Source organism: Lissotriton helveticus, chromosome 9, assembly GCF_964261635.1.
Source record: "Lissotriton helveticus chromosome 9, aLisHel1.1, whole genome shotgun sequence".
Lineage (NCBI taxonomy): Eukaryota > Metazoa > Chordata > Amphibia > Caudata > Salamandridae > Lissotriton > Lissotriton helveticus.
In genome coordinates this window covers 608,581,253-608,598,394 of record NC_136070.1, presented here as the reverse complement: position 1 = coordinate 608,598,394, position 17,142 = coordinate 608,581,253, and the positions used below count along the sequence as shown (strand labels likewise).

General features: G+C 42.8%; 1 protein-coding gene across 1 annotated transcript in view; it reads left to right on the top strand.

Moving 5' to 3' along the window:
• Positions 1-17,142, top strand: part of SHKBP1 (SH3KBP1 binding protein 1) — a 306,095-nt gene that overhangs the window by 157,654 nt on the left and 131,299 nt on the right. The window contains exons 7-11 of the mRNA XM_078660638.1: positions 2,514-2,690; positions 7,991-8,081; positions 12,919-13,109; positions 14,068-14,183; positions 14,402-14,489. Coding sequence (XP_078516764.1) covers positions 2,514-2,690; positions 7,991-8,081; positions 12,919-13,109; positions 14,068-14,183; positions 14,402-14,489 — 663 coding nt within the window. The remainder of the gene's footprint in view (positions 1-2,513; positions 2,691-7,990; positions 8,082-12,918; positions 13,110-14,067; positions 14,184-14,401; positions 14,490-17,142) is intronic.

Genomic DNA, 17,142 nt, shown 5'->3' with positions numbered 1-17,142 from the left:
TATTCTCAAATTGCAAACATCTTATTAACACATTTTAAATTTTATAATTTAGTGTTCACAAAATTAATAATCACATCCAGCTCTTTAGTGTCCCCTAAGTGTGGGTGATTCTAGTTAATGTCCTAAAGTCAACCAAAGTGTAATTAATATTACCGAACCTCATGTGAAATACACACCCCACTTCAATATCAAATGGTAGGGGATGATACCTTTTGCCGAATAATCCAGAAGCGTTTCTGCAAAATCAAATTGAATCACAAAGGCTTGAGTTAGCTTTCAAATACCAAAGGCATGAGGTACAGCTATTCATTGCGCCCTATTATGATCACGCGTCACCTCACTCTCTACGGTACAGCTTACCTCCCTCTTCAACTGTAGATTTCAAGAAGAGCAGTCTCCAATAAGTAACTTGAACTTTTAAGCACACCATATTATGAACAGCACAGCACGATCCTAGAAAGGGACATACAATTATCCTTAATCCCAACACTCCATATCAAGTATGATATCACACTCTCAAAGTCAATGCTTACCCGTAGCAACCGTAGAATGTCTGATATTCAAGCTGCCAAATTTCAGATGTCCATGCACAAATGATGGTTGGTAAGTCTATGCCTCTGCTCAAATTAATATTTGTGCCACCACAGATTGCATGTGGTTGTCTAATTATCCTTTGGGAGCACCATTACATTCATCTGAATTTTTACAAACCTTTTCCATCAGCCACAATTTAGCTTAAATATACAATGGTTTGAAGCACCGGATATCTACAGGTGGTGAAAACTCTTTGAAATTCTGCTGATCAGGCAGTGTATGTTGCAAATCAGTCCTTGTACTTGAGATAAGAGATTGGTGAGAGCACATCTTACATCGTCCAATACTCTCTTTGTAACCCCTTTTGCTCCAGTAGACCTAGATGGGTTTCAGAAGATATGGGACATAGCGGCCATGTCTGAATTACCTGCCAGTTATTAACAGTTAAAACGTTATGGGCCAGATGTACGACAAACAAAATAGCGCCTCGCAAATTGCGACTCATTTGCGACTCGCAAATTGTAAGGCGCTATTTACCATGTACAACAGAGTGTTTAACACGGTTAGCGATTACCAATGGGGTCGCAAATTGCGAGGTTCATGAATATTAATGAGCCTCTCGCAATTTGCGAGCCCATTGGGCATGGCAGGCTCTCCCAGGTATGATGGCCTGCTGGGCTCAGCGGACCACCATGTCTGGGACTGCTTTTAAATAAAGCAGTTTTTTTTTTTAATGCAGCCCGTTTTCCGTAAAGGAATGCATTTAAAAAAAAAAAAGAAGAAAGTTTTCATTTCATTATTAAGGGCAGGTAGTGGGACCACTGCCTGCCCTTAAAAATATTTTTAGAGCCTGTCACAATGGGAAAGGGGTCCCCTGGGGACCCCTTCCTATTTGCGACTCCATTACCACTCTCTTGAAGAGGGTGATCATTTGCGAGCGATTTGCAATTGCGCTCGCAAAACATTCATACATGGGTTAGAGAGTTGCTATTTGGAAGGGAACGCCTCTAATCACTTTTTTGCAAGTCGCAATTCATTTGCAACTCGCAAAATTGTGTTAGTACATGGCCATACCAATTTTAGCATGCAAAAACGGATCGCTAACCCGTTTGCGCATGCTAAAATTGGTCGTACATCTGGCCCTATGTTTGTTGTTTACGTTGTCTTGTAATTTTTCAACTATCTGTTAATCGGATTGCCAATCCTTTTGTCCCAAGGCATAATTCATCCTAAATGTTTTAGAAACTGCTCCCATTCCAGAATCTTAATTCAAGCTGAGTAACTTGTACCGTGTGGGCAGGTGTGGCTAGCAACTTTTGAGATTGGTGGGGCATGGCGTGCTGTAAAATTCACTGATATGTTGCCTGTTGCCCTTCCCGACAACGATGAGCAGGATAGGAAGGTGCTTTACTTCCTGTTTCCGAATCCAGCCAATCCCGGAGCTGCTAAGCAGCTCCAGTATTGGTTGGAGCAGGCTAACCCAGCACTCATTTTGATGTTGGGGCCTGTGCTTGCAATCCCTCAGCTGTTTTACAGCACTGAGTTTGCAGGCTCTGAAGTGTGCATGACAGTTTGGCCAGCTATAGACATCCGGAAAATCTGTAATTCATGCTTGTAGTCATCCTGCAATGTGCAGGAATCTGTCTGCACTGCCCCCGCCATCGCACTTTGGCTAGAGCAGCGAGCGGCACACAGAATATATAAGGTAAGTAAGGTAATGACCATTTAATCATTCTGTGTGCACCTGCTGCGCTCAAAGCAGGCGGGGCAACGCTCCTCTGCCTTAACGGAGAAGCTGCGTGTGGGCAAGGCTTATGTGTGCGTCAGTTACTCTCACTAAGTCACTTTTAGTGTCCACCATCTCCTGATTCCTTTGATGATTGATCTGCCGGGCAAAACTGAGCTCATCCAGGCACACTATCATTTCTGATGAGGGAACAGAAAGTAATGTGTCTATTACTGATTTGTCTTTGTTCCAGTGTTTCCTGCCAAAAGAAGAAACCGTCACAGCGTGGCTGGACCCCAGATTGCTACAGGCAGGCTGACACCATCAGAAAGAGCCCCAGTGCGAAGGAGTAACACTATGCCGCCAAACCTGGGCAATGCGGGCATACTTGGACGCCTTTTGGAAGAACGGTCTGGTGGAAGTATCTCCGGTAAGTATCAGCTTGAACAAATGCTTTGCTTCTTGGGGATGTGTTTTATCAAGTTAAAACAAGTAGCTGTTTATATTCAAGGCACAGCTCTTTGCTTTTGGATTGACGTTGCTTTTTGAAGTACTCAATAATGTGGGAATTTTGAACATTAAACAGTCCTTCGCATAGTAGGTATTGGAGTACAGATTCTTCCAGGGACTTCAAGTTAAGCTGCAAAACACTTAGACTTCATTGGGCTGAATCAAGTTTAATTCTAAACTTTGAATCTCTCGCACAATCTAACTACTCACCGTGGGAGGGGGCAGGGCTCTATCGGGTGGGAGGGGGGACTAGGGGAAATAGTTTTCCCTACTCAAATGCTGCAGAAATTACTGTACTACATAGATCTGTTTAATAAAGGATATGTGATAGGTAAGGCACCACAGGCTGATTATGTGTTATTAGAAGACCTGGAGGAAAGACTAGATATAGAAATAGTCAACAAATAATGGTTGCCCCTTCAGAGCTAGATCAGAATAACCCCCTCTGTGTCTCGCCCAAGCTGTGAGCTGCCTTTGTTGCTTCTTGTATGTTCTTTCCAGAGTTGCTATTCCAGCTCAGTCTCAGGACTAGTCTCTTGTTCCATGTTTTTCCAGGAATGTAAGATCTTGTTATCATGTTACTGTTTAATAGGATTAATTGACCCGGTTCCTCTTGAGTTCCAACATTTATTTCTTTATTACATCTTTGATACCTAAAGCAGAAATTCAAATATACATTTTGTGCCTGGTCTCTTACCTGTAGGGTTTCTGTTGTGCTTTCCTTCTACTTAGAAGATTAATATTGCCTAAAAAGCTCCAGTAGCACAGCTGCTCATCATATCTTGGCAAGTGCAGGACTTGCTTTTTTTTATTTAACAAAACAAATTCTGAGAAGCAATGCTAGGTAAAAGGGTTCACACACTTACCTCATAAATTGCATACTGATAAGAGTAGAGGTTTTCTTGAAAATATGAAAATTAGTTCATTGAATGACAGCAATCTGTGTTCAGTGTCAGACTATTGAGCACAAAAACATTATGCCTCAAACATATTGTATGTCGAGGAACAGGTGGTCCCTTGGGGTAGAGCTATATCAAACAATGAGCATAGAAATTAAATAAGTTCTATGCCATAAGCTTGGAATAAGACATTTTTAAAATATTTATTCAATCACATAACAGAAGAACTTAATGGAAGTGGGAAACATAAGACAAAGGGCAAAATACAGCAACAAGGAGAATACTTTACAACTCAGACATTTCTAAAATGAGTGACACGTAACAATGCTAAAAAAATTCTGTCCGAATTTTTGGTACCAATGCTATTGAACTTTAAATCACTGATATTTGCAATACTCACGGTAGTGTGTGTCGATGACGTTTCGATCCCATTTGTTAATATAGGGATCATCATCAGGACTTAAATTATGCCTGAGACTTAATTTGACTGTAAGAAATAGAGGGATGGGAAAAGAAAAGGAAAAAGATTAGGGAAGGTTTTTAGTAATAATAAAGATCCAAGACAGTTGCGGAAGAAGATGCTCTTTCAAACCGTGCTCATACTTGAATCAGTGTCTTGCATCCCACTAAGCAAAAGGTGTCAAAAAACCATGCTAGTTTAAAAGTGCACAACTGGAACTGTTTGCAAAATTGCTTAAATAAGGTGGGAGTGCCAACTCGTCGTTGATGTTTGATGCAGCTCTATCCCAAGGGACCGCATGTTCCCCAACATACATTTCTTACCCATGGTCCCTTGTATACCTTTGGGTTCCCTTGTCCTTGAAAACGGCAAAAATATTGTAGCCTTTTTATAGACTACTGCATGATTTTGAAGGTAAATCTAGGGCTAAGTGTAGATTTACTGTTTCTAACCCCGCAGATACATATATAATCTTCTAGGTTCATATATGTGGTATTGTGTATGTCTTAACTTAACTGAATATTCTTACCTTCACAATATTTTGGTAGTTGATATTCTTACTATGACATTTCTGTAGCACTGTATTTGAGACTCAGTATTCTGGTTGAACGCCAACTGGGGCTTTGCATCTGGACAACTCATAAAGCATGGTCTCTTTGGGAGTGAATAAACATGTGACCCCTCAGTCTCTGGAATTTGATGGACAAGTGTTTAAGAGCTCCTCTGCTTTACTTTTTACATTTTCTGCTGTTTGTTGTGAGCTCAATGCTAAAAAATCAACAGAGTAAAGGGCATCAGATTGGCTAAACGTGGACAAATGTTAACAATAAAAATCCTTCAAACAGATGTGTAGCAAAATACTGGTACTTAAAGAATTTAGGAAAGTAGAGTAGTTCAAGCAAAATGAACAACTAAGCAGCATTAAAATTAAGCAAAAAGAAGTGCGCAGTAAAACTATAATAGTACAGTAAATGCCCATTGATGCACAGATAAATACAGGTGTATGTATATAATTGAGTAGTCCATTTGGAAAGAGCATACATTATAATATAGCCTTTTGTCTGTCTATCATTAATTAGTAAGCATGATGCCCCTGCAGAGTCTAAAAGCTTTGTAACTGCTTACTGGGTTGAGTAAACATAGTCTCTTTTTACCTCCTTAGTTCCTTGTATGTTGTGCAGTCTAATTAGGAAAAATAACTAGTGTTGCCTTGCCAACCTACAGTATGGGTAAAAACAGAGACATTGGAGCTCCCATTACTAAACTGCAAGCATCAGGGGTGGAACTTGGAGTGCTATAAACTATTCTCGGTTTTCCACTTAAGAACTTTACAGCCAAAGTACTACACTAGGCAACAAATCTGATGCAAAAAGATCTGGGCACAGGTTTGTCCACATTTATTAAATGGGTGTTGCAATTGCCTAATCTGATAGAGATTTGTAGCAGCAGATTCCTTAGCCTAGAATATCCGCAGGCATCAGACTGGATCCGGAAGATTTTTGAGAAGTACTCCTCCGGCAGTGCCACATAGGAGTGTCAGCGATGCCAGGAGCTTCAGCACTGGAGTGGGTGCTGAGAAAGGGTCTGTCTGGCCAGTGGCTCCGCTCCGGATCCAGCAAGGGATCCATGAGGCTCGACTGGCACAGAGGACAAACCTTTGCTGGTGTGGGTCCTGTAAGTGCCCCTCCCGCACCTAAGGGGCCTGAAGTCGCTCCAGAGGGGCCGCAACTCCCAAATATGAGGCATATGGCCTCATAGAACTCCTTTAGCAGTGGGGGGGGGTCGATCCAGCTCAGTCAGGAAAGTGCAGAGCGGACCCGGGCTCAGGCTCTGCCTACTCAAGGGGCCTGGAGTGCTGATGTTTTTGCGTCTCATCAGAAGACAAAGTCGAAGACTTGGACTTTTTACGTTTCTGGGACTTACCCAACATCCCTGACGATTTTGAGTGCAACAGCAACCGTTCAAAAAGGGCTAAACGAGCAGTCCTTGTACCTTCCATGCAATTGGGACCTGAAGTGTCGCAGATTCTAACGGCGGTGAGGAGCTTGAGGGAGCGCTCCTTCAGCGCCTTCGGATTCATGGCACGGCAGTCTCCGCAGGTCTTGGAGTCGTGGTCGTGGTCCTGCTCCAAGCACCACAAACACATCAGGTGAGGGTCTGCCATTGACATTTGCCTGTGACATGCCACAAATAGTTTGAAACCAGACTGTTCCTGACACCAGAAGGACGTTTTCTCAAAATATTTTGACAAAATGTCAAAGAAAGCCAGTCAAAAATTGACCGAGGGGTAGCTCAGACAGGATCAGTGCTATCCAGCGTTGAAAGGAAAGAATTATGGAGTGACGCCAATATAGGTACCGCGCATGCCACTTCCAGTGTGGACAACGCAGACACGTAGCACAATACCGCCTACTACCGGCGCGTCAGTGTCCTGCTCGAAAATCTTCTGGATCCAGTAATATTCTAATGTAAGGAATCTATCTCTACCAGATAAAGCATTACAGAAAGTAATTAACTTGTTCCTTTGTCTCATAATTTTGGATAGCCATAGTAATGTGATTGAACATATTAAAACTAATAGCATCAGTCCTGTCTCTAAATGATATGTTAATCAGGAACAGATGATCTTTATACGTGGTCTCCGACCCTGGCCACTATGCAGTGTTTGAGTGAGCCAGAACAGCTGCAGTTGCTGCTCTACGAAGTTGCAATGGGACATGTCCAACATTTGCACCAAAGGAGAATGTTCTAAAGCCTAGCAATGCTTTTTATCCGCTGAACAGCAAGAATATATCCTCTTATATGTGGGAAAATCAATTGCCAGGTCTGCCTGTAGCCGATAGCAGGCGACTCCTGTTAAAAAGAGGTGGTTTGATGTGGCCCGGCTTTTTTTTTTTTTTTTGCATTTGGGAATGAAAAATTGGGATTTCCTTGGAACGTTTGATTATTACAGACCTTATCAGTCAAATTGCTCACCAGAGCATCATCTGTTTAATAAGGCAGACCGGCTCCCATAAGCTTGTGGGTCGGATGCAATACCCTTAACACAGATCAAGGACGTTTATTATGGTGTTAAAAAAGCATCAAACATCAAGTTAATCACCGCCAGATAGATGACTCTTTACCTATTCTAACTGTAGTAAGTGTACCTAAGTGACAAATGTGAATAACCTCCATGTTGGGTCAATATTGTCAGCTTCCAATGATGCAATCACCTTCCACCTAAATAACATATGAAAAGATTTTAGTGTTCAGTGAATGCATGTAAAGTAACTGGTTGGCTTATCAAATAGTTAAATAATATTAATGAAACCTGCAAGCACCGCAAGACGGTTTGCTACATATGTTTCTAACCTCATCCAGAAAGGAATTAGCCTGAGATTTAGCTCTCCTCTTGTAAAGTGGAATAATCACTGCTCTGAATCAACTAGTGGACTAGTTGTGGCTAAAAATGCATTAACAACTCATGTGTGTTTATTGATCCTACAATATGGGAAGAGAATTGTTTAAATTGAAAAGTGGATAATAAAAGCCTCCAAAAGGTCTGTTTTAAAAGGTCTTCAATGCAATTACATCCTTGGTGTCCGGCTTACAAAAAAGGAGGTCCTGTCCTAAGACTAGTGTCTTAGGAGATAAATCTGAATCAGATATGCACAGTGCAGAATCAGTAGTATATAACTATGCCAAGTGGTTTTTCTCCAGGGATTCATATAACCAGGGAGAAAGAGTCCTCCTTTACAAAGCCCACCACCTACTAAATGGGCTTGCTCTTTTTTTCCCTAAGATCTCGTTTCAGATCCTAATCGTTCTCACATTGTTCCTTCACCCCTTTACACTGATCTGTGGCTTTTTGTTCCCCAGGAATGAGCAGTGATCCTGGCATGGTGCGTATTATCTGTGGCCACCATAATTGGATTGCAGTCGCCTATGCCCAGTTCATCGTCTGTTACAGGTAATTTGACAATTGCTGCTGATCTTGTTTGCCACTTAGGGCCTTTACCTCTCTGTCTGGGGGATATTGGTTGGGGGAGAGCAGAGCAGAAGTGAATATTGGTCCCTTGCACTAAAGCCACGGTGCTGATTCCATGTATCAGGACGAGGAGGGAGAAGACACAACCGTACAGGCATTGATTGAAATGGAAAAATAGAAGTGCTGGTACTCTGTACCAGAGAATACCACCTTGTTTCTGAGAAGTGCTTGTACTCTCCAATTAAAAGTATTAAGTCACTCTTGAGAAGTGCTGGTACTCTCCCTCTCAAAACTAAAAAGTGCTGGTACTCAGTACCGGCCCATTTAAAGCACTGCTTACAGGGATAACCTCCAAATTATAGGAATATAGTATTACAAGCTGTGGTGTACAAATGGTGCCATGTGCCTTTACACGAGAGGAAATTGGGCACCTGATTCATGTGTTTTTCTGTTTGATATTAAAACAGTTATCATTTTGTTGCAGCTTGGCTTCGGAAACCTGGGCTTCGGTCCAGTGCGTCTGCTCCAGTAATGATAGTTCACTACGCCGCTAATTACTTGTGTGTCCATAGCTACCTTGTTCATGTATTACCTCACTTTCAATTTCGATAAAGTAACATAACTTTTTATGGGCATGTCTACACTAGTTTATTGTTTATTAAGCTGGATTTACAGTTTCTTAAACTTTTGCCATATATATTGCTTTGCATTTGTTGTAGTATTTGATTGTATTTAATGTATTTGCAATTTCTTAATTTTTTAGTTTGTGTAAGCCATAAAGTTTTGTTTTCAAACTTAAAATGTTTCGATTTGTGATGGAATTTAACCAGCATGGATCAGCCTTCTTTTGGACCGGCTGCACCTACTATCTCTATATATTTTTTAAATACAGCCCGTTTTCCTTAAAGGAAAACTGGATGGATTTCAAAAAGAAAATTAAAACGTTTCAGTTTAAATTTTTGAGGGCAGGCAGTGGTCCAGGACCACTGCCTGCTCTTAAAAAACGTTTTTCGCATCATTCACAAAGGGGAAGTGGACCCCTTCCCATTTGTGAATCGGTTACCACCAACTTGAAGCTGGTGGTAAAATGCGAATGTTTTGCGACCGCATTCTGGTTGCAAAATATTCTTACATACCTTTGCGAGTCGATATTAGGAAGGGATGCCATTAACACGCCCATTCCTAATACTGACTCGCTAATCCATTTTGCGATTCAGTAATAGGTTAACGAATTGTAAATTTGGTTTGGTACATAGGAGAATGCATTTTTACCGTCGCAAACGGCCTGATTTTGTGAATCGGGCTGTTTACAACCGTAAACAAGCATTGGCATAGCCAGTAGGTCTCGCTTTTTGGGACCTTATAAGTATTTAGTTATGCAGCACAATATCCTTGGTGCAACAACATTAACTGTTGCATGGTTAAACACTTATAAGGTCCCAAAAGCGAGACATATTGGCTATTAGCTAAAGGCGGGTGCATGTCCCACCTCTGTATCAAATGTATACTCCCACAGCGTTTTGCTTGCTTACATTCCTTGCAGTGCGTGCGCTCCTCGCGCGGTCTTCTTATTTATATTTATTTATTTATTTATTCAAAGTTTTATATTTTCAAATTATTATTTATTTATTCAAAGTTTTTGTTTTTCTCGTGATGCTGTGCTGCTGTGGTATTTTTATTTTTGAAGCGCTCCTATACCTTCGGGTCGAGTTCGCACTATATAAAAACTGCAACAAGATTAGGCGGTTCTATTTATACTTCATGACGCCCTGTTGGGGCGATGGAGGTATCTGTGGCATAGGGCCCGATGGGCAGCAGATGGTACTGCTGTGCGGTCTGTCTCACAGGAGCGCTCTGCCTCGCCCACACCTATTAGACTCACTTAATCTCAAATCAATATTGATACAGTAAGTAAAAACGTATTACAGTTAAAAAAACATAAATATTACAGTAAACGTTAAAATACAAGATCATTTAAAGCAGTCGGAGGCAGTGTTTATCATTCCGCGGATACATTCCGCCAGAAAGATAAAATGTAGTGCAGATAAAAATAACAATGAACTAATTAGTCTAAACATTTATCACATAGATTCCCCTAGATCTTCCAAACTTTGCTCACAGATTCTAACAAAGATTCCTACCGCAGGGCAAGCTGTCTGTTATATCCTATGTATTACATTCACATGTAATCAGCCTAGGTCCTCCTAGCTGCTCAGCCAGAGTGAGAGAAGGTAATGGAATGTTGGTGTGACTGTGATGATGCCTGGGTGCATGTGGGGATGAGTGGTGACAGTTGGAGATGGGCTGAGCAGCTAGGCAGGCTGCTGCTGGTGGGGCCGGTGTAGGAGATGTAGGAGCTGGTACATGGCGTGTACCTGACAAGAGCCGGCTGAACTATGATTGATACTACCTTGAACTGGAACCAATAAAGAAGACGTGAAATATACATCATGGTTTCCAGTGTCTCTATGTGCAGGGTACAACACTGCCTTTCCCCCACCATTATGGGTCTCTCTCGGCGCTTTCTAGTGTGACATTGTTTGAAATATAATATTTGCTGGTTATGTCCTAGTCAGCGAACACATGCAAACTTTGACACCGGGAATGGAATATGGTATTATACATTAGAAAGTCTTTACAAGAATGTTTGAAAAAGTAAAGTTAAAAACAAAAATTAACAAATAATAAAAAACTAACAACTTCAATGCAAACAGTGTATTGCACTGCGGAGAAAGGTTTTAATGTAAGCTGTTGGGCGATGCTCGGTCCCCGGGCAGTGCCTGCAGTGTGTGTAAGAAATACATCTCATTTCCCCCTGATGCCGCATACATGTCAGCTGCATGGTCATTAAATAGACACATCTAAGAAGAAAGGGTTAAAAAGCATAGCTTCAGCAGATTAAAACGCCATGACGGTGCAACTTGTGTCTCTCGGGCAACAACTGCAGTGTATGAAGTGTTGCCCCAGCTGGACAGGTCCACAGTTTCACCTTAGCAGGGTATGCAGTGTCTGCGGTGTCAATGGTCAGTGTCAGCGGCTTCATCCATGCAGTTACACCCCATAGAGTCTGAAGTGTCCCATGTGCAGTGCTTGCAGTGTCACCCGTGTAACGTCTGTAGTACGCAAGCAGTGCCTGCAGTGTCACCGGACAGCTCTGGCAGTGCCGCTCATGGAGTCTCTGCAGTGCTGCACTGGCGATGCCTGTAGTGTCCCCTGAATGGTCTCTGCGGTGTTGCCCGTGCAATGTCTTAGAGTGAAAACCCAAACTGTGCCTGCATTGTCACTAGACAGCGCCTGCAGTGCCACTATATGTACCCTTGCGGTGCCTGCAGAGTCACTGGAAAGTGTCTGGAGTTCCACGCTAGGTAGCCTGCGCTGCTTGCATTGACAGCGTCTGCAGTGCCTGCAGAGTCACCTGGACAGCGTCTGCAGTGTCACTAATAGGTAGGTACTCTTGCGGTGCATGCAGTGTCACTGGACCGCGTTTGCAGTGCCTGCAGTGTCACTGGAAAACGTCTACAGTGCCACTATTAGTACCCTTGCGAGGCCTGCAGTGACCGCGTTAGCGGTGACTTCGAAGTCACTGGACAGCCTCTGCAGCGTCATCGTTGCAGTGCATACGGCTCGTCAGTATCAGAGGGGGGACCTCGCCAGTCCCCATTGCATAGAAACTTTACTCCTTCAGACGGTGTGCTTGAAATCCAGTAGATTCTTGAAAACACCTCATAGAATAAAATGCAAAGCACACTAAACAAAGGCCTCTCGATTCTTTTACGAAACCCGACATTCCAAATATGATAAAGTATAGCTGTAGTAAAATCTGTAGTGTAGTGCAGTCAGAAAAGCGATTAAGCACCTTAATAAACGTGCAGTTTAGTGGGCGCCATATGGCATGCATAGATCTTGCTGTAGCGTTATCACACTGGGGTACAGAGGTGGTAGTTCCACAGAACGTGCTCCCTATCAAAATCTAACAAGTCAGCTGTCGGGTTGAATGGGAAAGAAAAAGGAGGACAGGCACGGAAAAAGAACAAGTTTGACGAGGAGAGGAGGAGCCAGCAGGGGGAGGGGAGAGAGGAGGGGGCCCGCGCCTGTTTCCATTGCGGGATCGAGCAGGGGCACCATCTGTTTGCAAGTTAAATACTAACAGATGTCGCCAAAGCTCGCTCCCGCAAGGGAATCGTCAAACGTGCATGAGTTACCATTGAAAGCAATGCAAAGCATGCACGTTTTTGGGCTAAAAAGCGAATAGATTTCAAGAGGTCCCCTCCTATGCAGCGCATGTACGCTGTGTAGGCGAGACCTAAAACCCTACGTACATGTGGCCCTAGGTCTCTTCTCAAATTATAATACAATATTTTACTGATGTATTTTCCAGGTAGTGGAGCTTATGTACTCTGCAGCAGTCATGCCACCTGTCGAGTTGTCTTTGCTTGCATCGTATCTTGTGAGGATTTATGAAACTTCATAATGTTGTAATAAGACAAATGTGTATGATTGGGTTATAAAACCTTCCACCACAAACCATTCCGATTCAACACAGGGTTCCACGCCTGAGAAGATGGCCCTTATCCAGATTGTATGGCATTGTGTTGTACATATCACTTATACACTAATCTCTAGGGAGACTCCTTTAGTTAGAAGCACGCGTGTGCAGCTTTTAAGCCAATACTCATGCCTCGAGATTGAAGGAAGTTGTGAAGTGTATTTCACATGTATATTTATTCAGTTGTACCCATCATAGCCACATCACTGCAGCAGCCAATATGGTTTACTTTCTCATTGATTCCCCCCCCCCCCCTTTTCCCTTTCTTCACAGAATGAAGGAGACTTCGGGCTGGCTGCAGGTGTTCTCAAGCCCCCGCCTGGATTGGGTGATTGAGCGGGTGGCGTTGAATGCAAAGGTCATTGGTGGCCTTCTTGGGGACAATGACAAAATGCTGGCTGTGGCTTCCTGCAGCGAAATCATCCTCTGGGCCATCCAGGCAGATGGAAATGGCAACGAGATAGGTGGGCTCATAGAACACCCATAGGCGCAGCACCTGGCTTGTGTGAATCTTACAAACAAGCGAAACAACAGTTTCTATGTTGTCTTATTGATGTGGGAACTTGATTGCACATCACTGGTTTAATTTTAGCAGCTGTTTGTGCGTTGGGTAGGCATAGACCTAGGTACAACTTCTAACTAAATTTTGAGTACACCACGTTGTGGCAACATTACCCAAAGCAGTGCCACACCTTCTGCGCTTTCCGCGCCGTTTAAGTTTGTGTTATCTAAGAAACCTGGGCTTAGGCACCACCGAGTTCTCTTGGTGATGTCTGATCCTTCAGAAGTATACAAATGTCTGTTGGTGGGAAGGAAGTGTCTGTACCTATGTGCCATATGCCCTAGGATCTGCGTGCCAACTTGCTGTTCTAGATGTTACTCTAAACTGTTTCCAGGCTCGTCTTGGAATTTCTCAAATACATCTTTAATCTGTATCCAACTTGTCATTTGCTTAGTAATTCTTCTATCTCCGTGATTAGAGAGATTCACTGCACGCAATGTAGACATTTTTCCTTTGATACATCAGGGGGACATGCTACGTGGGTACCTTACATTCTGGTTAAATTCTTGGCCAAACTGCGGAGTCCTGGCACCAATATGGATGACTCTGATGATGCTTTCATTGAAGAGGACTCCTATATTTTTGTTTCAGATCAGTTGTACTTTGGTCGTTTCACCTTGAGCACTGTACAGCAATCTAATAGTAGTAACTCTAAATAGCACGTCTGTTCAGATTTGTACAATTATTCTCCGGTTGCACGTCCCTGAACCTTGTCCCACCTCGCCGCCATATCCCTTTACTGAATGTAAATTTGTTTGACGCTGCCATAAGCCTCCTCCACGATTTGCAACACACTAGACCCAAAAAGAGCCCACTTAACCTTCCCCATGGTGAATGCATGTACCTTTTCTTTGTTTTAGGGGTCTTTAATCTGGGTGTTCCTGCTGAAGCGCTCTTCTTTGTTGGAAACCAACTAATCGCCACAAGTCACACTGGCAAGATCGGAGTGTGGAATGCAGTCACAAAGCACTGGCAGGTGAGGATGGTATAAGCAGTGTGACAAATGTGAAATACCCTTCCAGAATTTTATATTCGGTTTCCGAATAAGAGCATATATTACCATGCATTGGAGTGAGCCTGAGAGCCTCGTTCTTGATCCTCTTTGGAAAATTGAATCTGGTTTGCTACTGATGTAAGGATGTCTCAATGGAAGGATTTGACCAGATGCCTTCTTATTTTGTGTCCATTGGGCAGATTCAGGATGTGGTGCCGATTAACAGCTATGACACGGCGGGGTCCTTTCTGCTCCTGGGGTGCAACAATGGATCTATCTACTATGTAGGTAGGTGTCATCGGTGTGGCCAAAATGTTTTATTCCTGGTATTCCTCTGACCTTGCTATGTCAGTAGAATTAAAATCCCTCATCCTGCCATCAGATATTACCCTCCTCCTGAAATCCTCCAGTTGGGTAATAGTAAGCTCTGATATTTTGCCTTCAGCGACACAAGCCCAACAATGTATCAGGATGTGGGATACAAAGAGTTATTGTGCTTTTCTGCTTTTTTCAGTTGGGGTGATGACCTCATGTTTTTGTATCTGTCTCTGTATGGCTTAGGAAGCAAAGTAAAGCTTGTCCCCTCTGGGGAAATAGATGTCTTTCAGAGATAAGGTTTCAAATGCCATGTATCCAGTTCTTCTAAAACGCTGACTGCACATTCAGTAGGTTTCCAAACAAACACATCTTGTAGGCAGAGTTTACAAAAACCCTAAAGTGTAAGCAAAGGTGCGTGTTTGGACAAGGATCTGAGATGTGGCATTGTGTGGTAGACTTTCCTAATCACTAAACGCATGGCACCTGGGCACGCTACTGCTCCAGGGTACCCTGGCTCTGGCTTCCAGGACTCGGCCTGATCCCAAGCGCCGCTGTTCCAGTGAGGCTGTCAGTTCTGCAAAAAACAGGGCCGTGGGCCATCTTTGGAGTGTGATAAAGATGTGGTCTGTTGACGATCTTATTCAGAAGAAAAGTAGGCAGTATCTGCAAGCTGACATTGTCGAGAACTACTAGTTCACCCAAAACAAACACACAGACTGCCTCTCAAACACACACTCTCTCTTTCTTACACACATACACACTCACTCTCACACATTGACTCTCATACACACTAGCTCGCACAAATATTCGTTCACACGTGCATGCTTTTGCACATACACTCGCTCACACACACACACACAGAGTAAGGCTCTCTGTTGTGCTCCCTCTCTCACGCTCTCATCATTCCCACTGCACACATCCAAAGGCGCCGGACACATACAAGCACTAGCACAAGTCCTACTTCAGAACACGGACAACCTTTTATACATCACCCTAACGTACGCCCTGCATATATACCCTCACTCACTCGTTCCCTTAACTTAATCCTAAATGTTAAAACAAAAACAAAGCTCTCTCATTTGAGCAGTGCTTACCTAAGCACATGATATGTTAAAGGAAAGACATGGTCCTAGCATATAAAGACAGTGTCATGAAATATTAAACAATCGTATAGTTTAAACAAATCTTACATGAATGCTGTGGAGCTACTGATGCTGTCTTTGAGCCGCCTTTCCAATTCCTTGCTATAGAAGAATATAACTGATGAAATATTTGTCTCCAAATTGAACCCCTAAGCCCACTTCCTTGTTAAATGTTTATGCTAGCAATGGCACCACGACTGCTTTTATGGGCGAGGCCAAGATCTTGGTTCTACCCATACTGTACAGAGGCAGGCTATACCATACTATACAATGACAATCTATATACCTTGCTATACAATGACAGGCCATAACATACTATACAATGACAATCTATATACCTTGCTTTACAATGACAGACCATACTTTACTATACAATTACAGGTGTTGGAAATGGCCCTTTCTAGGGTGCTTTCCCTTGATCATTTGCTTTTCTCCTTCCCAGTTCATAGCTGACCTGAATGCTAGCCTTGGGACTTGAGTGCGTTTGGCACTGCCGTGCAGTGTCAAAGTACTGTGCTCGTCATACACATACTCTGGATTGGTGTATATATGATTGGCTGATTTGAGTTAGTTGTAAGTCCCTTGTCATGGGGTAAGACCTATACCTTCGGCATGTATCTCGAATGCGCCTCCGAGGGCCTGTTGCACTGGTTGTGCCATCCACGGAGGTAGCTCATCGATTGTGCCCCAAGGTTGCCCGTAGGAGGGGGGGTCTTTGTGCATCGGTTACTGTTACTCGCCATACCTTATCATGCCATACTATACAATGACAGTCCATACCATATAATGGCAGCCAATACCTTAGCCGTAGCATACTATACAATGACAGGCCTTAGCATGACAGGCCATACTATATAATAACAAGTTATACCATACCAAGCCATACCACATCGTACAATACTATACGTTGAAAGGGCATACCACAGCATACTACACCATGCCATACTTTACTGTACCATACCATGCAATGGCAAGCCATACAATACTGTACTATACAATGGCAGGCCATACATACCATACATTGACAGCCCTTCCCATACTATGCAATGACAGACCATGCCATACCATACTATACAATGACAGGCTATACCATCCCATACAATGTCATATCATAGCAAACAATATAGTGGCAGACATTCCATACCATACAATCCTTTAACATACCATACCATGACAGGCCATACCATTACATGCAATGATTTGCCATACAATACCATAGCATAGAATGACAAACCATGCAATACTATACCATACAGTGATAGACCATAACATACTATGTAGTGACCAGCCATACTATACTATACTATTCCATGCCAGATTATACAATACCATACTGTACAATGACGTGCAATCTCCTACCATTACATACTATACAGTGACAGACCATCCCATACTATACACTGACAGCCCATACAATGCTATACAATGATAGTTTATATCAAATCATACTAGACAATGACAGGCCAATCATATTGTTTCAT